Raw genomic sequence first — 24,565 nt, 5'->3', positions numbered from 1 at the left:
TGTCTCTCTTTGTCTCTGTTTCTGTGTTTGTGGTTATGTCTCTCTGTTTATGTCTCTTTATGTCTCTGTCTGTCCTTTTGCCTCTTTGTCTCTCTTTGTCTCTGTTTCTGTGTTTGTGGTTATGTCTCTCTGTTTATGTCTCTTTAAGTCTCTGTCTGTCCTTTTGCCTCTTTGTCTCTCTTTGTCTCTGTTTCTGTGTTTGTGGTTATGTCTCTCTGTTTCTGTCTCTGTCTCTGTCTGTCCTTTTGCCTCTTTGTCTCTCTTTGTCTCTGTTTCTGTGTTTGTGGTTATGTCTCTCTGTTTATGTCTCTTTAAGTCTCTGTCTGTCCTTTTGCCTCTTTGTCTCTCTTTGTCTCTGTTTCTGTGTTTGTGGTTATGTCTCTCTGTTTATGTCTCTTTAAGTCTCTGTCTGTCCTTTTGCCTCTTTGTCTCTCTTTGTCTCTGTTTCTGTGTTTGTGGTTATGTCTCTCTGTTTATGTCTCTTTAAGTCTCTGTCTGTCCTTTTGCCTCTTTGTCTCTCTTTGTCTCTGTTTCTGTGTTTGTGGTTATGTCTCTCTGTTTATGTCTCTTTAAGTCTCTGTCTCCATTTCTGTCTCTCTCTGTCCTTTTGCCTCTTTGTCTCTCTTTGTCTCTGTTTCTGTGTTTGTGGTTATGTCTCTCTGTTTATGTCTCTTTAAGTCTCTGTCTCTGTCCTTTTGCCTCTTTGTCTCTCTTTGTCTCTGTTTCTGTGTTTGTGGTTATGTCTCTCTGTTTATGTCTCTTTAAGTCTCTGTCTCTGTCCTTTTGCCTCTTTGTCTCTCTTTGTCTCTGTTTCTGTTTGTGGTTATGTCTCTCTGTTTATGTCTCTTTAAGTCTCTGTCTCCGTTTCTGTCTCTGTCTCTCTCTGTCCTTTTGCCTCTTTGTCTCTCTTTGTCTCTGTTTCTGTGTTTGTGGTCATGTCTCTCTGTTTATGTCTCTTTAAGTCTCTGTCTCCGTTTCTGTCTCTGTCTCTCTCTGTGTCCGGCTATTTGACCAAGGCTTCCTGGCTCGCCCCGTGAGCAGCAGCAGATGAGCATTTCCCCCTCCACAGGAAGTTGCGTAACACATGATTCTGGCCAGAGGCCGGACAGCCGGTGGAAAGATCGCTGCATTTGGACAGATTCAAATTTTCACTCTGATTTATGACGTGTAAAAGCTCGCAATCTCCCACAATCGCATAATCTCCCCTAGGCTCCAATTTCCTCACCCGTAAAATGGGGATATTAAGTTCCATAAGGGTCCATAAGGACCATTCTAAGTCCATGGTCCGAGGTCGTAGTTTCAATTGTTCTGCAGATGGTCATCCAAGCCGCCCCAAGTTTCTCGGAACATTTTCTAGAAGTCTAATTCTCAGTGTGAGGCAAAAAGGGGAGAAGATGATAGACAAGGAAACTACATTTCCCATAATGCTCGCTAACCGGAAAGGAAGTGCTCTCGCCGCCTTCTCGCCCCTGCTTATAGACCGGAAGTCCGGACCTTAATTCTCTTTCCCTTCTCTCAAGGTAGGAATGGCTGGCGGGGGTTGGGCGCTGTTCTCTTTCACGTTTCGAATCCGCAGCCATCCGGTCTCTTAGGGCCGCGAGCGGGCATCATCATCGCCCGCACGCCTTCGGGACTTGTCCCGGGACTTCCCGGTCACTGGCGTTTCTCCAGCATCGGGAGCGACCGGCCGGCCCGGGGCGTTGAAGGCGCAGGCCGATCGCCAGGCCCTGCTGTAGACACGTCGGCACGGGGCGGCAGGGGGCCTTGCAGGCACCCGTAGCGCGTGGCCCGGAGCTGCCTGTGGGGTCGGGGTTGGGGCTGCGGGGGAAAACGCGGTCCGTGGGCTCGGGGAAGGGGGCCTCGGAGGCGGGGAGGGTGGTGGCCCCCACCCCTCTCGGCCTCCCCGGTTCCCTAAAGGAAGAGCCGCGTTCCGGCGCAGCCTCGCTTCCCTCTGCCTTCCCCTCCGTGAAATGGGAGTAACAAAGCAGCCGCGTCCTCCCGGGGCTGTCGCAAAGATACAGTTGGGATCCTTTGCGAGCCACGTCTGGCAGCGTCTAAGCACGCTCCTCGATGGGGAGCTTGGGGCCGGCGTGGGCACCGATCAGTAAATGCAGGGCGTGCGGAGGGGGTTTCTAGGAAGGACCGAGAAGGGGGACGGCTCCCTTAAAGCCAAGTGTGCTTAGTCGGCGATTGCCACCGAAGCCCGAGCTCGGGAGGCTTCTTCCCAGCGCCTGTCCCCGCTCCCGCGGGCAGCCGGGGATCGCGCGGAGACTCCGCGCCTTGTGCGGCGGGATCGTTAGTGGCAACAGCCGGCGCTTATGGGAGACTTGGAGGCTAATGAATGAGGCGGGCTGTCGGTGCCTGGCCATCGGAACTGAGAATCCCTTATAGGGCAACTCGTGCCTCCTCTACTGGGTTATGGGGGGGTGAAGGGACCAGTGTGAGCTTAGCACCTCGGGAGCGCCTTAGGCCGGTGTATGGGACACCAGTCTGGAGGGGAAGGGGAAGCTTCCCGCAAAAAGAAGCCTGCCTTGGGCTGAGAAAACTCAGTAAGCTGAGGGAATAGTCGTCCGGGCTTGAGTTGGATCCAAAGAGAAGACATTAGGGCTGAGAAACAAGGTTGGGAACGTTTATCGGAGTCTGTAGGCCTGCTTATAAGACTTGAGGGTTTGTTTTTTGGTAAACATTTGGGAGCCATGGGAGGTTTTCAAACAATTAACAAATCAAGATGTTGGAGGAGGAGAGACTTCTGTTCAATGGCTGTTCAAGTGGAGCTAATGAAATGGTGCTAGATATTTGATTGAATGAGGAGATTAGAATTTATTTAACCATTGATTCTCCACTGACAGATGGCGGACAAAAAACCCCAAAAGGTACCAAAGGAAAAGAAAATAAAAAAGGAAAAAAAGGAAAAGAAAAGCAAAAAGGAAGATGCAGCTGAAAAGGTTGTGAAGAAGCCTCGAAAGCATTGCAGTAGGAACCCAGTTCTGGCCCGAGGAATCGGTAAATACTCCAGGTCTGCCATGTATTCCCGGCGAGCTATGTACAAGCGAAAATATGCTGCGCCAAAAACCCGAATTGAAAGGAAAAAGAGAGAGAGGGTGCCTGCTACTATCTCAAAACCAGTTGGCGGTGATAAGAATGGAGGAACACGTGTGGTAAAGATTCGCAAAATGGTAAGATTTGGGGATGGCAAACAATCTTCAGAGAAGGGGGATGTCCTTTAAAAAGAAGTACCTAGAAAGCATTCCTTGGCCAAATGGGAGAGGGGGAATGTAGATTTCTGTTTGAATTTCAGGAAAGTAAGCACCCATTTATATCAAAGTTATGTTTACATCAAAGACTACTTATTTTACATGTCATTCACCTACTTTGGTGCTTAATGCTCCATAAAGAGATAAGTACCTTAAATCCACTTAAAGATGAGTGGCTTTCCTTACAGTTAAAAAACAAGATATTAGAGGTTACACTTAGAAAGGTGTTTTAAAGCAGAATGCAAAGTCCAACACATGATTTAGTGTGATTGTATTTTCACTGGTTGTTTTTAGAGGGCTCTGGAGTGCTTTCTTCTGCTTTTGTAACATTCTGTTGTATCTGGTTCTCCTAGCCTAGGTATTACCCTACTGAGGATGTGCCTAGAAAGCTGCTAAGTCATGGCAAAAAACCCTTCAGCCAGCATGTGAGGAGACTTCGCTCTAGCATCACCCCAGGCACCGTTCTGATCATGCTCACTGGCCGCCACAGAGGCAAGGTAAGCGTCTCAATTTTTTGTTTTCCCTAGTGAATTGAAAGCTTAGCTTCTCTGTTGGCTACTGTCATAAGCTCTAGTTTGTTTTTTGTTTTTTGTTTTTGTTTTTGTTTTTCTTTCCTGGCTATTCCTGAGTAATGGCATTTTTTTATATACCCGTTTTTAGTTATGGAGCTCTATTTTGATAAAATAAAGATGATCCTAGGTACAGGGGCTTAATGGGTAATATGAAAGCAATAATCCTCATTTTTAAAACATTTAAGATTTGACATTTCTGTTTTCTTTGCAGCGAGTGGTTTTCCTGAAGCAGCTGGCTAGTGGTTTGCTACTCGTGACTGGTAAGGGAATTTTGCTCCTTGAGATACCATTTCTGTATTGTTTTCTCATTAAAATATCTTTTTAATAAGATTTAAGTCCTTCTGGTTTGTACACAGTTGCCAGCTGATAGCACTAGTTGTGTAAAAAAGCCTTTTTCAACTTTATGAAGCAACCTAGCTTACCAAGGTTGTAAAAAAGTAATGGTGAAGGGGATGCACCCAGCTGTCTTTCTCTGACTTTAGACTAATAATCTCTCTGGTTAGGCAAGCTTCCACTGCTCTGAGTAAATTAAAGATTTAAACTATAAAGAAATCAGATCGTATGTTTTTCTTAAGATCACTTAACTTTTGTTTAACTACTTTAAATCTTCATATGGGAACTCGGTGTTAACCTCTTAATAAAAAGTCTGTAGCTCCAGTGCTTTTATACTATGCTAACAGTGAAACCTGGATTTTCAAGGTCATGTCAGTAGTATACCTTGATTACTTGAAATAGTCTGTTGGGGGTCTTGCCTTCTCTTTAGTCTATCCTCCAAATGGCTTCAGACTTGTATTCCCAAAGCACAAGCTCAGAAAGTGTTGGTGGCTCCTTTGGGGCCTTTAGCATAAAATGGTAACCCGTCTGTTTCACCCATCTTTCAAAATTGATGTCATGTCCTGCCTCATTGGCCCTTGCCTTACAAATGCCATTTCACTTCTTGATAATGGCTGAAGTGTATTATATTCCCATTATTGTATTCTTCCCCAACCAGCTCATCACATTTTCAGACCTTAATAAATCTTAACAAAGCATTAAAGATCAAAAGGTTTTGAGTATATATAATCCTGTCAACTTTTTCTGAGGGTCAACCAGCTACACATCAGAAAGAATATCTTTAACCCCCAAATAAAATTTTCTGGGTAATATGACTTGACTGAAACAGACATTCCATATTTGAGTTAGGTCAGAAACTTCATAAACTGTTCCTCCCTTTTTAACTAGGACCTCTGACCATCAACCGTGTTCCTCTGCGAAGGACCCATCAGAAATTTGTCATTGCCACCTCCACCAGGGTTAATCTTTCTGGTGTAAAAATTCCAAATCATCTTACTGATACCTACTTCAAGAAGAAGAGGCTCCGCAAACCTCGACACCAAGAAGGAGAGATTTTTGACACAGAAAAAGAGGTGAGATTTCTATTTTCTTTTTCCAAGGTAATTTCTGTAACCCTTAAAATGGTCTCACAGTTTGGGGAGACAGTATTTGTTAAGGATTCACTAGGTAAATTGGAGTGCTGTTTTAGCCCACAACAGTCTTCAACAAATTGGCTGTCTTCTGTTGCACCATAATTTTGTTATGTGTAATATTGATTTTCGGAGCCTTTAATAGCCAAGGCTTCTTACAGAAATAACTATTTGCTGAACTGGTTTGATGATAGCTATTGACCATGTTTAGCCTCTGGGTGAATTTGTTTATATTCTCTTCTCTTTAGAAATACGAGATTACAGAGCAGCGCAAGGCTGATCAGAAAGCAGTAGACTCGCAGATCCTGCCCAAAATCAAGAAAATTCCTCAGCTCCGTGGCTATCTGCGGTCTGTATTTTCTCTCTCCAATGGAGTTTATCCTCACAAACTGGTGTTTTAAATGCCTTGCAGAGAACTCTTATTAAAATATTTGGAATAACTGTTTCTTGTACTTTTTTTGTGTGTTCTAAAAGATCATTCTCCAGGTCACTGATGCCAGTTTTCCCCTAATGCCAGCTTGAAGCATTGGGTCTCTTAGAATGTTTTACTCGGGTGTATTGATGAACCCAGGGCCTTAGACAGTTGGTAACCCCTCAGTCTTCCCATTCCTTCCCAGTGTTGGTATTTGTATGTTGTGCATGACATGCAAAATAGTGCCTTGTAGTTTGTGCGTGGATCACTGTCTCCTGCAGACCACGTCACTTCTCACAGAATCTCAGGAGTTGGAAGAGGCTTGAGAAGATCATATATTCCAGTGCAGACCCCAAAACGTCTCTTCCCACCCTCGTGGCAAGACCCTGCAGATGACTCTTTCCTGTCAAGCTTCAAATCCTTGAAGGAAACTCCTCCCCATGTCTTCCATTTATTCAAACATCATAGTGCAAAATCCTGAAGCCCTTGGTTTTCATTTAAATGTTCAAATAACCATCTTTTCTAAAATGTGTCCCAAATTGAACTATGCCTATGGCAGGAATAAGTGATTTCCAAATGTCAGGAGCCATGCAGAAAAAGCCTTAGCACCTCCACTATTAACATCCTGGACACTGATAATTCAGTATTAGCTGAATGCTTGAGGCTAGACCAAAATGGCCTGCAATTGTTATACATATATTTCATCTTTGAGACTCGTGTCCTTATCTTTTTTTTTATAATCTTGTTTTTCTTGGATGGTTTTTATTTTTTGTTTTTTTTCTAAATGTTTCATTTAATTTTTAAATTCTTTGTGGGCAGAGAGCTATTGTACATTACTGTTGGGATAGAAGTTTTGTTTTTTTAAACTAAATCCTCTGAAGGTTTCTGATCCTATAAAATGTTTCAGTGGTGGGGTTCATTCTTTGTCGTTATATATATATTTTTAAGAGTTATTAGTGTAAGCACCTAATTGTAGGGCAGGGGGATGTTGCCTCAAGCTTCCCTTCAGTTCTTCCCTCTGACCAGGACCCCTAAAGCAAGAGCTCCATCCTGCTGCAAATGCCCTGTCCCACTGCCTCTGCACTCACCAAGTCCTGGTTTCCTCCTGTGTAAGCACAGCTGGGCCTATCAGCTGAAGTTCACTCAGTCTTCCCAAACTGTACAGGGTGAAAGTCTCTAGTTGCTGCTGAGGATCTGGCCACACTCAGCCAGCCAAAGGGATCCCCACTTGATGAAGGGGTGTCCTCTTAAGATAGAATAATCCCCCAACCACTGGTTTTTCTTCAGGTCTCAGTTTGATATTCTACCCCAAGTTTTGATTTTTGATATTCTACCCCAAGTTCTTGATTTTTCCACTCATCTGTTTGCCTTGAGGTTCAAATTGATTGTTTTGGAGGAAAATCAAGAGAGCTTGAAATTTACCAACCTACTTTGCCATCTTCCCAGAATCCTCTCGCTCTATACATATTTCCTGCAAGCAAACAACAAAAATGGTGAAAATACTATGTTATGATATTTGCTCTTGATCGTTCTTTCTGAATATAGATGGCTCTCTCCATCACAAGTCTTTTGGAGTTAGCCTGAATCACCTCACTGTTGAAAAGAGCCACACCCATCAGAATTGATCATTGTATAATCTTGTTGCTATGTACAATATTCTCTTGGTTCTGCTCTCTTCACTTAGCATCAATTCCTGTAAGTCTCTCCAGATCTCTGAAATTATCCTCCTGGTTGTTTCTTACAGAACAATAATATTCCATAACTTATTCAGCCATTCTTCAGATGATGGGCATTCACTGTTTCCAGTTCCTTGCCACTACAAAGAGGGCTGCCACAAACATTTTCACATGTGGGTCCCTTTCCCTTTAAGATCTCTTGGGAATATAAGCCCAGTAGAGACACAGCTTTATCAAAGGGTATGCACAATTTCATAGCTCTTTGGGCATAGTTCCAAATTACTCTTCAGAGTGGTTGGATCATTTCACAACCTCACCTGTGTTGTATTAGTGTCCCAGTTTTCCCATATTTTCTCCAACACTTATTTTTTCTTTTCATCCAATCTGAGAGGTAGTAATACCTCAGAGTTGTCTTAATTTGTATTTCTCTAATCAAGTGATTTAGGGCATTTTTCCATCTTGACTAGAAATGGTTTTAGTTTTTTCATCTGAAAATTGCTTGTTCATATGCTTTGACCATTTATCAGTTGGAGAATGGCTTGTATTATAAATTTGATTCAATTATACTTTAGAAATGAGATTTATCAGAACCCTTGAATATAAAAATTTTCAACAGGAATTATTTGAGATCTTCATGAAAAATGCTAAGAATCTATAAAATTATAGATGCGTGTGTGTATGTATTTGTGTTCACCTCCAAGCACTCTATAAAGCCAGCTTCGTTATCATCTGGTGCTAATACTTTCTGACATGAATATGACACACTTGTTTTTTTAAGAGCCAACAAATAGAATTTAGAGATCATGTTTCCCAGATAAGAGTTGATTTCTCAGCTCTCATTTATAATACATTGTATGTGGTCCTGTAAAAATGACAACTTAGGGCTCTTATAAAATTTACAGAAAAAAAAGGGGAGGGGGGGAGACAATCTGCCTTGCTTGAGGGAGTTCCTCATCTGGGAGTTCCCAATATTAATGAAATTATAAGGTCAGTCCTTATCCCTTTTTGCCACATAGGAAGCTTATCCATTTATTCTTTCATGCATCACAGTATTCTCTACTTTGAGCTCTGGAATATGAAGATTTTAATTCAAAAACTGCCCCTGAATGTAATTATAAACTTCTGAGCGAATCATTTGACTCTCTCTGGGTCTCACTAACTAGTTGGTCTCCAATCTCCCTTTTGTTTTGAAGAGTCTCTAAGATTTACTAGATTAGAAGAACAAAAATTTTAGAGCAGGTTGGGATCCTCATTTGATGTGAAGAAACTGAAACCCAGAAAGTTATCTGGGGGGAAATTCAAACTAATCTTTTCTAATCCAAGTCCAGTATTACAACATATAGTCTCTTATTTTCTAGTCAACTTATTTTAATATACATTGCTTTGTTGATCATCGCACATTCTTGCTGTTATTGTGTAGTGTATTCCTGGTTCTGCTTGTTTCACCCACCATCAGTTTGTGTAGCTCTTTCCAGGACTTTCTAAAATCAGTTTGTTCATTTTTTATAGAACAATATCCCTTCATATACCACACTTATTCAGCCATTCCTCAATTGATGGGCATTGACTCATTTTCCAATTCTTTGCTACCACAAGAAGAGCTGCCACAAACATTTTGCACATGTGGGTCCCTTTCCCTCCTTTAAGATCTCTTTGGGACATAAGCCCCATAATGGGGCCATAATGGCACTGCTGGGTCAAAGGGTATGCACAGTTTTGTATCCCTTTGGGCAGAGTTCCAGATTACTCTCCACAATGGTTGGATCAGTTCACAACTCCACCAACAACACTGTCCCAGTTTTCCCCCATCCCCTCCAACATTATCTTAGCCAATCTGAGAAGTGTCAGGTGGTACCTCAGAGTTGTTTTAATTTCATTTCTCTTAACCAATAGTGATTTAGGGCATTTTTTCATATGACTATACATAGCTTTAATTTTTTCACCTGAAAATTGTTCATATTCTTTGAACATACAACATATAGTCTTAATTACAAATTGTGTTACTAAAAGCCTGCCTACCTCTTACTAATTTGACTACATGGTGTTTCTAGAACAGAAAACTTGCATGATAAAATTCTTTAAAATTTTGAGGGGTCTAGTTCCCTGTGGAAATTAAGGAACTATTCATATTTGTATGTGTGTGTGTGTGTATACATATGTATACACACACACACACATATATGTAAAATCTTTTCTGATCTTATTCTGGAAGACCTACCTCCTCCACTGGTGTAAACTTCTGGTGAAAACTGGAGATCTTGTAAATCTTTCTAATTTATAATCTTCCAGAATTTCCAGGGGATTGACAGATTAAGTGATTCACCCATCTTTAGATGGCTAGCAGGTATTAGCAGGAATTACATGAATCTAGGCTTTTTCCTTTCTTATAGATTTTCCATCAGAAAGGATGGAGATGACCTAAAGCATAGGGTCAGTTAAATGTTGAAGCAGAATAGAGCACCAGCCCTGAAATGAGGAGCACCTGAGTTAAAATCTGACCACTTAACACTTCCTAGCTGTGTGACCCCTGGGCAAATCACTTAACCCCAATTGCTTTGCCAAAAGCAAACCTCCCCCCCCCCCAAAAAAAAAGGAAGATAATGTATAAGATAACTTTTTTGAAGCATTTGATACTTCAAAAAATTTGGAAAAGAAAGTTTAAGCCAATCTGGAAAGAGTGAACAAATTTATTTTCCCCTATTTATGTATCATCAGAGCCTAAATCCGAGGAGAGATTGGCTGTAATGAGTAGCTGAATCACAGATTTTCCATCCTTTTTCAGAAACAAGAGAAAACCCAGCCAGCCACCTCATCAGTAAAATTAAAGATATAGCATTCTTAAAATAGCTACAGCCCCAAATAAATCACTGGACTTCGTTAGTGTTAAATATGCCCTCCTACTCCATCTTCCTAAACCCAGCTGTGCAATGTCCAGAAAGTATCCAAAGATGACCCCATCATTGGACGGGTAAGAACATTGAGACAGGAGTTAGGATTCCAGAATCCCATTTCTATCAATGATTTAATGCAGAAGATCAAATAAATCGTACCCTACATTTGCCTCATGCTTTATCCTTTCCTTTTAGCAATAAACATAAGCACCTCTAACAAATAGGCCTTTATTTTTTTGGTTTTTTAGACCTTGGCTAATGTGGAAATTGGTTTCGCATGACTTAGTTGTAATGAGTTTTGTATTTCTTGCCTTCTCAGTCGGTAAGGGAGACAGAAAATTTGGAACTGAACATAAAATTGAATTTTAAAAAAAAACATGCTTTTGCTACAAAAGAAATCAGAAGAGATGATTACATATGAAATTGAAATATTAATGTTCAGTTCTTTTTTTGTTATTGGATTGTTTACTGCCTCAAAGAGGTGGTTGAGGGGTGAGGAAAGAATAGAATTTGAAACCCAACACTTGAAAAAAATTTTTAATTTTCAAAAATTAAATGTAACAGAAAATATATAAAATTTTATTTTAAAAAGGGATAGGGAAGAAACTAGCATTTATTTTTAAATATATTATTCCTTCCCCCAATTACATGGGGCCATTTCTTTTTATGAATTATATTCCCAGCACTTAACATAGTTCCTAGCACATAGCACATTAAGTACATAGGTACTTAGTAAATATTTTTTAGATATTGGATTGGATCCCTGGTTTTTAGGACAGTACTTAATGAATGTCTCTTCAATCAATCATTCATTCATTGATTTATTCATTCCGATTCTTTTTTAAGTAGTCATTTAATCCCCATTGAAAGACCTCCAGTGAATGGAAACTCAACCTTCTATAACCCTTTTTTTTTTTTTTTTTTCACTTTTGAATAGTCCCTTTCCAGCAAATCTAAACTTGTTTCTGGACAGATTCCTTTCTCTTTCTTTCTGGATGTCCACCATCTTTCAAGTTTCTCTAAATCTCACCTTCCTCTTCCCTGAACTGAAATGACTCTCTCTCCAGTTACTTATCATCTCAACCGCCAGATCTGAGAATGGTTATTCTTCTTCATTTTCCTTGACCTTGCTGTACCCTTGGATACTGCTGACTACTCTCTTCTCCCAGATCTTTACTTCCTCTTTTTGAAATATTAAAACAATCCTCCTATTAGCACATTTTGGAAACTTGAAAAGAGAATTCCCTAATCTATTCTAAAATCTTTTCAATGAAGAATCCACAGGGTTTTGAGCTCTCTTGTTAATAATATAAAAACACAAGTTCTAATTACTCTGCAAGGATAACCAATTATCTTAAAAAAAAAAAAAACCCAAAAAAGATAAATTAAAAAAAAATAACCAAATAGCATCAGAGCATAGACATTTATTAGCTAAATTTCAACAAAAACTTTTGCTCAATTGATGAATGGGATCGAAGAAATGATAACTGACATTTATACTGCCCTTTAAGATTTGCAGAGTACTTTGTATATGTTAACTTGTTTGAAAAATGAATATTCTCTGCATGTTTAACCTATATTGGATTGTAAATGCTGTCTAGAGGAGGGCGCAGGGGTAGAAAGGAGGGGGGAAAATTTGGAACACAAGGTTTTGCAAAAGTGAATGTTAAAAATTACCTTTGCATGTATTTGGAAAAATAAAAAACTGTTTAAAAAAGAAAAATGAATATTTTCTTTTAGTGAGTGAAGCCAACAATAGACTTTTTCCACTTGAATCCATATACCTTTGTCAAGTATCTTTGACAGCTCTGACAGGTAAATATGGAAATCACATTGAAATAAATTATAGTTAGAACCAGGTCTCTGACTCACTATATCACAAAGTTTTAAAATAAGATTTTTTCAAAAATGACACTCACTAAAAATATGACTGGTACTTTTAGTGAGAGCAATAAGATTGTTTGTCCCATCTAAAATATTATTTTCAAGATATTTCACCTTTTTTTTCAGCCATTTTAAAAGTCCACTTGCGTGTTTCAAAATGTACCTATTCATTATAACAATATATATAATTTATATACAAGTAAATATATATATATATATGTATATAGGAGGTATATATTCAAGAAAGAATGGGCAACTAGATGGTGAAATGTGTAGACTGCTGGGCCTGGAGATTCATCTTTCTGATTTCAAGTCTGGACTACAACCAGCTATGTGACCCTCAACAAGTCTTTTAAACCTGATTACCTCAATTTTCTCATCTGTGAAAATGATCTGGAGAAGGAAATGGCAAACAGATTCAGTATCTTTGCCAAGAAAATCCCAAGTTGAGTCATAGAGTCGAACATGACTGAAAAGTGACTGAACAACAAAATTCCAAAAGACTTTTTAAAAATAAGACTACGAAAATAAGAATATGGTGGGGTTTTGTTTTATTTATTTATTTATTTATTTTTGTTGCTGTTGTTTTTAGAGATACCGGGGCATAAAAAGATACCTGCTAGCAAAGGTGGCTATAATGCACACAATTAAATAAATGGTTTGAGATTTGCAAAGTTACCTGTAGGTCATTAACTCCAGGGTGGGGAGAATCAAGGAAGTTTCTGTGGAAGTCAGTTAGGAAATAAACATTTATTAATCTCCTACCACATGCCAGGTCCTGTGCTAAGTGCTAGGAACACAAAAAGGGACAACAGACAGTCCCTGCTCTCAAGGAGCTTACAATCTAATGAAGGAAACAAGCAAACAAATATGTACAAGGTATGTACAAGATAAAATGAGAAATCATTAACTGAGGGAAAGAACTAGAATGAGAGGAGTTGGGAAAGGCTTTCCATAGAACATGGGACCTCAGCTGGGACTTGAAGCAAGCCAGAGGAGCCAGGACATGAAGATGGAAAGGAAGAGCTGGATGTAAAGATCAGAAAACTCCCTAGCTGAGAGTGGCCAGAGGTGTTGGGTGGAAGGCTATGGGGTGAAGAGTAGGGTGCAGGAGGACTGGAAGGAAGGAGGAGGTGAGGCATTTAGAATATGAAGGACTTTGAAACAGCATTTTGTATTTGCTCTTGGAGCCTCTACAATTCACCGGAGCAGCTGGGTGGCTTGATCTTTCTCTCGCTCTCTCTATTTCTCTCTTTGTCTCTGTTTCTTTCCTCTCCTCTTCCTTCTTTCCTTTCTGTCTCCCTACCTTTCTTTCACTATCTTCCTTCCTTGTTCTATCTCTCTCTTTCTCTGCCTTTATCTTTGTCTCAGTCTCAGTCTCTCTGTGTTTCAGTCTGTCTTTGTCTGTCTCCTACCTTCCTCTTCCCACTCCCTCTCTCTGTCCCTCCCCCTCTCTTCTTTCTTCTCTCCCTCCCCACTCCTTCCCCCTCTCTCTCCTTCTTCTGTCTTTCTCTCTGTCTGTCTCTTGGTCTCTCTGTCCCTCTGTCTTTATTTTTCTTCCTCTTTTCCTCCCTCCCCTTCTCCCTCTCCCTCCCTTCTCTGTCTCTCTGTCTGTCTCTGTCTCTCTCTCTCTCTCTCTCTTTCTCACTCGTTCCCCCTCTCTCTCCTTCTTCTGTCTCTCTCTCTGTCTGTCTCTGTCTCTGTCTCTCTCCCTCTCCCCTCCTTCCCCCTCTCTCTCCTTCTTCTGTCTTTCTCTCTGTCTGTCTCTTGGTCTCTCTGTCCCTCTGTCTTTATTTTTCTTCCTCTTTTCCTCCCTCCCCTTCTCCCTCTCCCTCCCTTCTCTGTCTCTCTGTCTCTCTGTCTCTCTGTCTGTCTCTCTCTCCCTCCCTCCTTCCCTCCCGCCCCTTTCCCCCTCTCTCTTTCTCTCCCCACACACAAACACACAATCCCTTAGGCACATCCTCCCTGCCTGATACAGAAGGCACTGGAAGCGACGGCCGGGAGAGGAAGAGGCTCTCCCATAAGGAGGAGGACTGCAGGGACACGTCGGGACGGAGCCCCGGCCTCAGCCCTTCCGGAGGCCAAGTCCTCCGGCGCAGCCTCGGGTCTGAGCGCGCGGCTCGGCTGGCAGACGGACTGCATTTCACTCATCTCCGGGCCTTTCTCCAGTAAAACCAACAAACAAAAAAGCGGGGACAGTTTCCCTTTTGATTCGCTGTATCCGCTATCAGTCTCCCCGCCCTGCCCCCGTCCCCGCCCCTTGCCCGGCTACCCGGCTCATAGAGGCACCCAAGGAGTGTTTGCTGAGCTGGGTTGGCAACGTGCTCCTCCCGGGCAGCGGCTTCCTCCGGGCAGCGGCCTCCTCCCGTGCAGCGGCTTCCTCCGGGCAGCGGCCTCCGCCGGGCAGCGGCCTCCTCCCGGGCAGCGGCCTCCTTCGGGCAGCGGCCTCCTCCCGGGCAGCGGCCTCCTCCCGGGCAGCGGCCTCCTCCCGGGCAGCGGCCTCCTTCGGGCAGCGGCCTCCTCCTAGGCAGCGGCCTCCTCCCGTGCAGCGGCTTCCTCCGGGCAGCGGCCTCCGCCGGGCAGCGGCCTCCTCCCGGGCGGCGGCCTCCTCCCGGGCGGCGGCCTCCTCCGGGCGGCGGCCTCCTCCCGGGCGGCGGCCTCCGCCGGGCAGCGGCCTCCCTCGGGCAGCGGCCTCCTCCCGGGCAGCGGCCTCCTCCGGGCAGCGGCCTCCTCCCGGGCAGCGGCCTCCGCCGGGCAGCGGCCTCCTCCCGGGCAGCGGCCTCCCTCGGGCAGCGGCCTCCGCCGGGCAGCGGCCTCCTCTGGGCAGCAGCGTGCGCTGAGCCTGCCCCGCGGTGCCCAGGAGAGTGGCGGCTCCCGTTGGTATTCTCCCCGGAGACTCTCCCGTCTCTGTGCACCGCCCCCGGCAGCCTGGAGATGGCATCGGCGTCCCGGGCTGAGAAGGGCACTTCGGCCCTAGCAGCGTCGGACAGCGAGACCCACCCAGTCTATTCAGAGTGAAGGGGACTGGGGGAAGTCCGCCCACGGGGCACTGGCCCAAGAGTCTCAGCAGCCGAGTCCCACCTGTCACCTCCCCCATTGGGTGACCTCGGGCGAGTGATTTAATTAACTCCCTGGACCTCAGTTTCCTCATTTATAAAATCAGAGCGTTCCCCTAGAACCCCTTCTGGTCCCAAACCCAGGAGCACGTGGCTTTAGGTGACGTCAGTGCTGACCTATCAGGGCTCCTACCTTTCTGGCCTTACTTCCTATCAGGTACCTGAATTTGTCCGGAAGCTTCAAAAGCTCCCTTCGTCCTTCTCTCTGTCTGTCTCTCTCGCTTTCCCCTCTCTCTTCATCCATTATCCACCCATCTATATTTCTTTCAGCCTACCTATCCATCAGTCTATCTACCCTCCATCCATCCATTCATCCATCCCTCTTATTTGGCCCTTCCAACCATCCTGATAGATCATCTCCCCATTCTCTCCGCCTGCAACAGCATCCTCCTAACCCTGGACCTTCCCCTTTGCCCCATCACTGGTCCCCCTCAGCTCCACAGCTCCCCCCCCCCCCCAGTTGAATTCCACTTAGGGCCAGCCACGGTTCACTTTTCATCCCAACCGTTTCCCTGCCTGCTCCTGCATCCTCCAGCCCCCCAAACCTTGCCTTTCCCCCACCCTAACCTCTCCCTCCTTCAATGCCCCGTATTTGGCAGCTCTGGAATCAGAATCAAATCTGGGCTGCCATCATTACTGGCAAAGGGAGTTCGGGCCTTCTCTCTGCTCCACGCATTTCTCCCCCAGACTTCCCAGACCCAAACCACAAGCCTTTCTGGCCACCATTTCTCCATATATGTTGTCTCCACCTTTTAGAGCGGAATTTCCTTGAAGCACAGGACGGCTCAGTTTTTAAATTTTTATTCCAGTATTTAGAATAAGACTCGGCACATAATAAACATTTGCTATATCCTGCTCATTGGATTGTGAATTCCTGAAGGACTTGGATATTTTTTCTTTGTATCCCCAGTGTTTAGAATAGTGCTTGGCGCATAGTGGGTGCACAATTAATATTTATTGACTCGGTTTCTAATAAATGCTTTTTTATTCATTCTTTTATTCATTTAGGTAGTCAAGAAACAAGGCAAGGTTAGTATTTCAACCTTAAAGGTGAGCAACTCAGATTTAGCAGGATCAAGGGACTTGATTAAGGTCACTTCACAACTAAGTGATCAATAAAGCGAAAAGGAAACTGTATATATGTGTATATACTCACCCTTTCTCTTTCATATAGATGTGTATATACACATATAGTGTGTCTGTATACATACATAATAGGTTATATACACATGATGTATGTACATATATATGTGTGTGTGTATATATATATATATTCATACATATATTTGTTGTTGTTGCTGAATCATTTTAATTGTATTTGACCCTTCATTCCCTCATTTGGAGTTTTCTTGACTAAGATAACGTAGTGATTTCCCATTTTCTCCTCCAGCTCAATTGAAAAATGAGGAACTGAGGCAAACAGGGTGAAGTGACTTCACTTGTCTAGGGTCACACAGCTAGGAAGTGTCTAAAATTGGATTTAAAGTCAGGTTCTCCTTCCTCCAGGCCTGGAACTCTATACACACACACACACACACACACACACACACAAAATCTCTCTCTTTTTCTCTGTCTCTGTTTCTCTTTCTGTCTCTTTCTCTGTCTGTCTGTCTCTAACTCTGTTTTTCTTTGTTTTTCTCTGTCTCTGTTTTTTTCTACATACACACACACACACACACACACACACACACACAATCTCTATCTCTTTCTGTCTGTCTCTGTCTTTAACTCTGTCTTTCTCTGTTTTTACTTTCTGTCTCTCTCTTTGTACACACACACACACACACACACACGTACATCACATTTACATCACAGATTTACAAAACACACAAGATCTCATTAGATCCTCTGAGGTAGATAGTGTGGGTATTGTTATCTCCATTTTATGGATGAAGAGGTGAAGACAGAGGCGGTAAATGCTTATCCAGGGTCACTCTGAAAGTGTTTTCAGAGGGAGGATTCCAAGTCAGTTCCTCCAACTCCAAATCCACGGCTCTTCCCACTGACCCATGATGCTTCTTCTACCGACAAGTTGGGGAATGTTCAAAGGACGGGGTTTGGAGAGTGAACGATCTGTGACTGCCATTTGAGGACTGGAGTAGTTGGATGTTTAGTATGGAGAAGGTAAGACTCAGGGTGAACAAAGAACTGGGTTCAAGTACTTGAAGGACTGTCCAATAGAAGTTACACTTTATCTTTGGCCCAAAAGCCAGAATCAGGAGCTCTGGGAGGGGAGGTACAAGGAAGCTGAATCCATGATGACAGGAGAATGAGAACAAGCTCACAATGCCCAGGGCTGCTCTGAGAGATCCTAGGACCATTGCACTGTCTGTCTAGGGCTGGAAAAGACCCCTGGGGTCGTCACCAGACCAGAACATCAGCCCTTTGACATCAGGCTTTTCCCCTCCTGCAGCACCTTGCCAACCCCCTGGCAGGCAGCCCTTTCCAGATTTGTTTTGTCTTTACATAACCATAACTCTGGCAATCTCCTCTTGACAAAGTCTGCTCTTTGAATTGTTTTCCTCATCTTGGTGATGGGTTTGCTACAACTCCCAGTAGACCAAGAGCTCACATCTCTGACGGGGATACAACTGAGCAGAATGAAGGCTGTGTCCATGACACTGAAAGCAATTACTTAATCCTCCTGGGACTGAACCTCCAACCTTACTCAACCTAGGAATGCCCATGGTTCTGTGTTCTAACCATATGAGGAGCACAGAGTAGATAACTCAGGTCAAAGGGACATTGCCAATGAAAATATGGTCAAATAAACGAGAATGCTTAGACCTGAGAAGATTTAGAGGGGTTATGATAAGACAGTACTCTCCCCATTGCCCCACAATAGGGATTAGTTTTTCCCAAAGAAGTAATTAAGCTGTCCTCATATCTGATTCCTTCTTACTGCCTTTGATGCAGGTTCTTGGTCAGGAGGAGACTGAATCCATAGCAGCTAATTGTCTCTGTATCATTATTGTATATATTTACTATTTTGTGGCTAGGTAAATCTTTTATTAACTATTCGATGACTTAGCAGTGCCTCATATTTTTCTTTTTTTGGTTTTTTTATTTTCAAATTATATGCATAGATAGTTTTCAACATTCACTCTAGCAAATTCTTTTGTTCCAGATTTTTTTTCTCCCTCCCTTCCTTACACAGCAAGTAATCCAATATATGTTAAACAAGTGCAATTCTTCTATACATATTTCCACATATTGCACAAGAAAAATCAGATCAAAAAGGGAAAAAATGAGAAAGAAAGCAAAAAGCAAGCAAACAACAACAAAAAGAGTAAAAATACTATGTAGTGATCCACATTCAGTCCCCACAGTCCTCTCTCTGGATGCAGATGGCTCTCTCTATCACAAGTTATTGGAACTGACTGAATCATCTCATTGTTGAAGAGAGCCACGTCCATCAGAATTGGCTATGGTATATTATTACTGTTGCTGTGTACAATGATTTCCTGATTCTGCTCATTTCACTCAGCATCAGTTCATGTAAGTTTCTCCGGGCCTCTGTAAAATCATCCTGCTGATCATTTCTCATAGAACAATAATATCCCATAACATTCATATCCCATAACTTATTCAGCCATTCTCCAATCAATGGGCATCCACTCTGTTTCCAGTTTCTTGTCACTACAAAAAGGGCTACCACAAACATTTTTGCACATGGGGGTCTTTTTCTCTTTTTATGATGTCTTTGGGATACCAGGCCCAGTAGAGACACTGCCAGATCACAGAATATTCACAATTTGATAGCTCTTTTGACATAGCTCCAAATTGCTTTCCAGAATGGTTGGATTATTTCACAACTTCACCAACAATGTATTAGCGTCCCAATTTTCCCACATCCCCTCCAACATTTATTCTTATCTGTTCCTGTAATTTTAGCCAATCTGAGAGGTATATCTCAAGAGTTGTCTTAATATACATTTCTCTGATCGATAATGATTTGGAGCATTTTTCCATTTCTTCATCTGAAAAATTGCCTGTTCAGATCCTTTGACTGTTTATCAATTGATGAATGGTTTGTATTCTTATAATTTGAATTAATTCTCTATATATTTTAGAAATGAGGCCTTTATCAGAACCTTTGGGGGAAAATTTTTTTTTTCCCAGTTCTCTCTTTTCCTTTTAATCTTGTCTGCATTAATTTTGTCTGTACAAAACTTTTTATCTTAATATAATCAAAATTATCTATTCTGCATTTCATAATATTCTAGTTTTTCTTTGGCCAGAGATTTCTTCCTTCTCCACAGATCAAAGAGGCAGACTATCCTTTGTTATAATTTGCTTATAGTATCAGAGAATGCTTCATTTCACTCCACTATCAAACCTGAACTCTGGGGGTCCCAGCAGCAGACTTAATCCTAACAATGGGGATAGGTGATGATCTGATTGAATTGAGATGACCTCGAGGCAAATAGTGGGGGAGGAGTAGGATGACTGGGCACCACATGGTGGTATCTGGTAACAAGAGCTCTTCTGGAAGTGAATGCGGAGTCCTCTCAATGGGACGGGAAGCAAGCTCCTGCTGACGAAGGACCATTAGTTCAGTGGATGATGGATGGGGTTGAATAGAAGGGTAAAGAAAATGCCAAGTCTAGCATTTCCTGGTTTATTGTTGACTGTCCTGCAGAAGCTGGATTGCCAACACGATCAGATTGAAAGTGAGCTGGCTCACTGCATTCAACAACTAGAGACAGATCTTAGCTTTCAGATACTGAGCAATGAAACAAGAGCAGGTAATGGAATCAGTGGCAAGACAAGCAAAGAGATTTCTCCTTTTAAAAAAATTCTTATTTTAACATTAACATTTTAAAAATATTTAGCTCCAAATTATTTTCCTTTCTTTAACCCCTTCCCCACCTACTGAGAAGGTAAACAGTATGATCCTTGTTATTTTTGTGAAGCCTATTTCCACATTTGCCATATTGTGAAAAAGAAAAAGAAAGAACGTGGAGGGAAAAGTCTGCTTCAGTCTACACTCAGAACTCATCAGTGCTCTCTCTGAATAGCATTTTTCATCATGAATCCTTTGGAATTGTCTTGGATCATTGTATTGATAAGCATATCTGAGTCTTTCACAGTTAGAATGTTGCTGTTACTGTGTTCCGGGTTTTTCTACTTCTACTTACTGCATTTTGCATCAGTTCATATAAGTTTTCCTAAGGTTTTTGGAAATCACCTCCCTCATCTTTTCTTATAAACACAATAGTATTCCATCACAATCATATTAAATTATAATTATATATTATATTGTTAATAACATATTAAATTATAATTTATATAAATAATTATAATAAAACATAATTTCATACATAAATAAAATCATATTAAACTTAAATTAAATTAACATTAAAAATTAAAATCTCCTGATGGGGGAGGGTGGGAAGGGTGAGTAGAGATTGGCAGTTTCTCCCCTTAGTCCCTTATGACCTTGCAAAGCCCATGTTTCTGGAGGTCTCTGTTCCTAAAAATCAGACTGAGTGAAGCCTTTGACAGGCACCAAGGATTGGCTAAAATAAGTGAGTGTTGAGTTTCTAGAGCTACAAGGTCCTCAAAGTGGCCACTCTCTCAACTACTTCTGAAAAACAATTGCTTATTCCAATAGACTTGGAATAAAAAATACCCTCTGTATCCAGAAAGAGAATTGTGGAGGCTGAATGAGGATTAATGTATAGTATTTTCACCTTTTTTTGCTGCTGTTGTTGTTTGCTTGGATTTTTTTGTTTCTCACTTTTTTTTTTTTTTTTCCTTTTTTATTTGATTCTTTTTATACAACATGACAAATATGGAAATATGGTTAAAAGAATTGCACATATTTAACCTATATCAGATTTCTTGCTGTCTTGGGGAGGGGGAAGATAAGTAAAGAAAGGATACAAATTTAGGACACAAAGATTTACAAAAACAGATGTTGAAAACTATTGTTACATGTATTTGAAAAACTAAAATATTGTTTAAAAAATTTTAAATAAAGTTGAAAAAAAAAAAAAGCAATTGTTTGCTTGTTACCGGGCCCTAGTTACTAATGAATAGGTGAAATAGTCCAGAGATGTCTATTATGGTGATGCCATATTGTGTTGGGCATGGGACCGTATATTTTTCCTAATTCAGGGAAAGGCAGCTATTGGTGCTCATTTGGATTCCTTGTGATAAGAGAAATTTAATCCAACTGGCTCTTAACCAGTGTGCAACTAGCAAAATGCTACTCTCCTGCTGCAGGGAAAGTGGTTTGCCCCTGCTAATCAATAACTACATAATTATGCACCTGATTTTTCAGGTCAGCTGTCCAAAGTCTCAGAAGCCGTGTCTGTGATAAATCAATGGTGTTCTCAGAAGCCCTCCCTTCCTTCATGATGAAGCTTAAACACTACCTTCTACATAAAGTCTTCCAGATCTTCCCAAATGCTAGAACCCACCCAAATTATCTCCTACCTAGTACTTATTCTTTTTAAATGTATTCTACAAATTTTATCTTGTAAGTATGTTATGTCTGCATTGGAATGTAAACTTTTTTCCCCTGAGGCAATTGGGGTTAAGTGACTTGCCCAGGGTCACACAGCCAGGAAGTGTTAAGTGTCTGAGGCCAGATTTGAACTCAGATCCTCCTGACTTCAGGGCTGGTGCTCTATCCACTAAAGGGACCATAACTTTTTCCCTCCTTGCTTCAATCTCATCCGAAAAATAACTGATTTTTGGAAAACAGATTGAAAACACAAAACATAAGAATAGTCAGACTGCCTGAAAATTATGATAAGAAAAGAATCTTGATACAATATTACAACAAATAATGATAAGAAGAGAATCTTGATACAATATTACAAGAAATTGTCAAGGAAAATTGTCCTGAAGTTCTGAACAAGAAGGCAAAGCAGAAAAAAGAAAATATTCACCAAACACCAACTGAAAGAGATCTCAGGAGGAGAACTTCCAGGAATATCATAGCCAAGTTTTAAACCTCGCAGGTTAAGGAAAAAAATATTGGAAGCAAAAGAGAAAAAAAACAATTTAAATATCATAGAGCTACAATAAGGGTTATACAAGACATAGCAACTAATGTGTTGAAGGATTGTAGATCTTAGAATACTATATTTCACAGAGCAAAAGAGTTGGGGTAACAATCAAGTTAACTTACCCAGAAAAGTATAATCTTGAATAAAAAATAATTAAAGAGCTGACTTTCTGATATTTGTGACAGAAACAGCAGAACTCAAGGGAAAATTTGACATAGAACATCCAGGAGAAATGTAAACATTAAGGACCAATTATAAGGAACTCAGTAAGGTCAAATCATTTACTCCTTATATATGAAAATATTATTAGTTCTTTTATGACTCATTTTTTGGGTAGTTTGAAAGAAAGTCTTGGACTGAGTTGAGTGTGATGAGGTAATTTATATATTTATATAAAAATATAACTGTAAGAAGAGATGAAAAGGAGCAAATATTTCATACAAATGATGCAAAAAAGGAAAAAGAAAAAGTGAAAATAGCATGTGTTAGTCTGTATTCAAACAATATCATTTCTTTCTCTGGAGGTAGATAGTATACTTATTCATTAGTCCTGAATTCTGAGGATTGAACTGAGGACTGAATCACAGTCCTTTGGGATTGTCTTGCATCATTATATTTCTGAGAATAGGTAAATCATTCACAATTCTTTATTGTATAATTTTGCTGTTATTGTGTTCAAAATTCTCCTGGTTCTGTTCATGGCACTTTGTTTCAGTTCATATAAGTCTTTTCAGATTTTTCTAAAATTACCCTGCCTTTCATTTCTTATACTACAATAATATTCCATTACAATTATATACCCCAACTTGTTTAGCTAGTCTCCAAATGATAGACTTCACTTCATTTTCTAATTCTTAGCCACCACCAAAAGAGCTTCAATAAAATTTTTTTGTGCAAATAGGTCCTTTTCCTTTTTTTTTTTTTTTGTTTCATGTATTTGAGATATAGACCTAGTAATGCTAGATCAAAGGGTATGCACAGTTATGTAGCCCTGTGAGCATAATTCCAAATTGGTTTCTAGAATTGTTGAATCAGTTAACAATTCCATCAACAATGCATTAGTGTCCCAGTTTTCCCATATCTTCTCCAACATTTATCATTTTCCTTTTTTTTGTCATATTAGCCAATCTGATAGATGTGAAGTGGTACCTCAGAGTTGTTTTAGTTTGCAATCTCTAATCAATAGTGATTTAGAGTGTTTTTTTCATATGATTATAAGTAGCTTTGATGAGGTTTAGATTTGGTGAACCCAAATGAAATTAGGGTTTCTAGTGGTCAAGGAGTTAAAAGAGGTCTAGTGGTGGCTCAAGGGTAGGGAGTTCTGAGGATCCCCTTCTGACAGTGCAGAGATCCTCTGTAAAGGAATTTACAGACATGAAAACCTAGATTAATAAAAGAGGTTTATTATGGGGATTGGAAATAAGGTTAAAGTCTGGTTAAGGAAATAGGTGAGGGTAAAGAGAAGATAGCACTGGAAACAGTATTCCAGTAGGCAGAGGCCCTTAGCATGCCATGCATAGCATGGCATGACATGTTGGAAACTCTGCAAAGAGAGGATTTTAGTCTGGCTCTTTTTATAATGAGAGATTTAGCTAAAGGGGGCCCATGGGTGGAGTCCCAAGTTGGCTCCTCACTGGGTTTCAGCCAGGGCTAGAATTTGCTTGGTGGGGGTTGGGAAACCCAAGCAGATCATGAGAATGGGGGTTCAGTTGGCTCAGATCTGATGGGGGCTAGGACAAGACCAGATCTCCTATTGAAGTCCAAAGGGGTGCTTTTGACCAGGATTTGTGAATCAAAGGGGATATCTTCCTGAACTGATAATGCATCAGCCAGGAGGAGCTTGGAGTTATCTGAAAGGAACCACAAATCACAAATAGTTTCTTAAAGGGACCACAGCCTGCTTCAGCTTTGATTTCTTTTGTATGAAATTGCCTGTTCATTATCAACTGGGCAATGACTTGAATTTTTTAAAAATAAATTTGACTCAGTTCTCTATATATTTGAAAATGAGACCTTTATCAGAGATATCTGTTGCAAACCTCCCCCCACCCCACCCCGGTTTTCTGCTTTCCTTTTAGTTTTGATTGCATTGATTTTGTTTGCACAAAAACTGACCTTTCCTTTAGATGAAATCATAAAAGAGTTGATTGACTTGCTTTTCATTAGCAATGAAAAATTTAATTTGATAAAACTTCTAGAGCTAGAAAGAGGGAGAAAGTACAGGAAGGAAAAGGTGTGAACACAAGTGGCAAGAAGGATAGAATGTGAAACATGG

General features: G+C 41.2%; 1 protein-coding gene across 1 annotated transcript; it reads left to right on the top strand.

Moving 5' to 3' along the window:
• The first annotated feature begins 1,499 nt into the window (after positions 1-1,499).
• On the top strand, positions 1,500-5,730 carry RPL6 (ribosomal protein L6). The gene is made up of 6 exons (XM_031948617.1): positions 1,500-1,520; positions 2,850-3,176; positions 3,608-3,751; positions 4,038-4,086; positions 5,048-5,232; positions 5,538-5,730. The coding sequence occupies exons 2-6, from the start codon at positions 2,850-2,852 to the stop codon at positions 5,688-5,690; spliced, it is 858 nt and encodes a 285-aa protein (XP_031804477.1). The 5' UTR covers positions 1,500-1,520; the 3' UTR covers positions 5,691-5,730.
• The last annotated feature ends 18,835 nt before the right edge of the window (positions 5,731-24,565 follow it).

Source organism: Sarcophilus harrisii, chromosome 1 (genome assembly GCF_902635505.1).
Source record: "Sarcophilus harrisii chromosome 1, mSarHar1.11, whole genome shotgun sequence".
NCBI classification, from domain to species: Eukaryota; Metazoa; Chordata; class Mammalia; order Dasyuromorphia; family Dasyuridae; genus Sarcophilus; species Sarcophilus harrisii.
This window is presented reverse-complemented; position numbering and strand designations above follow the sequence as displayed.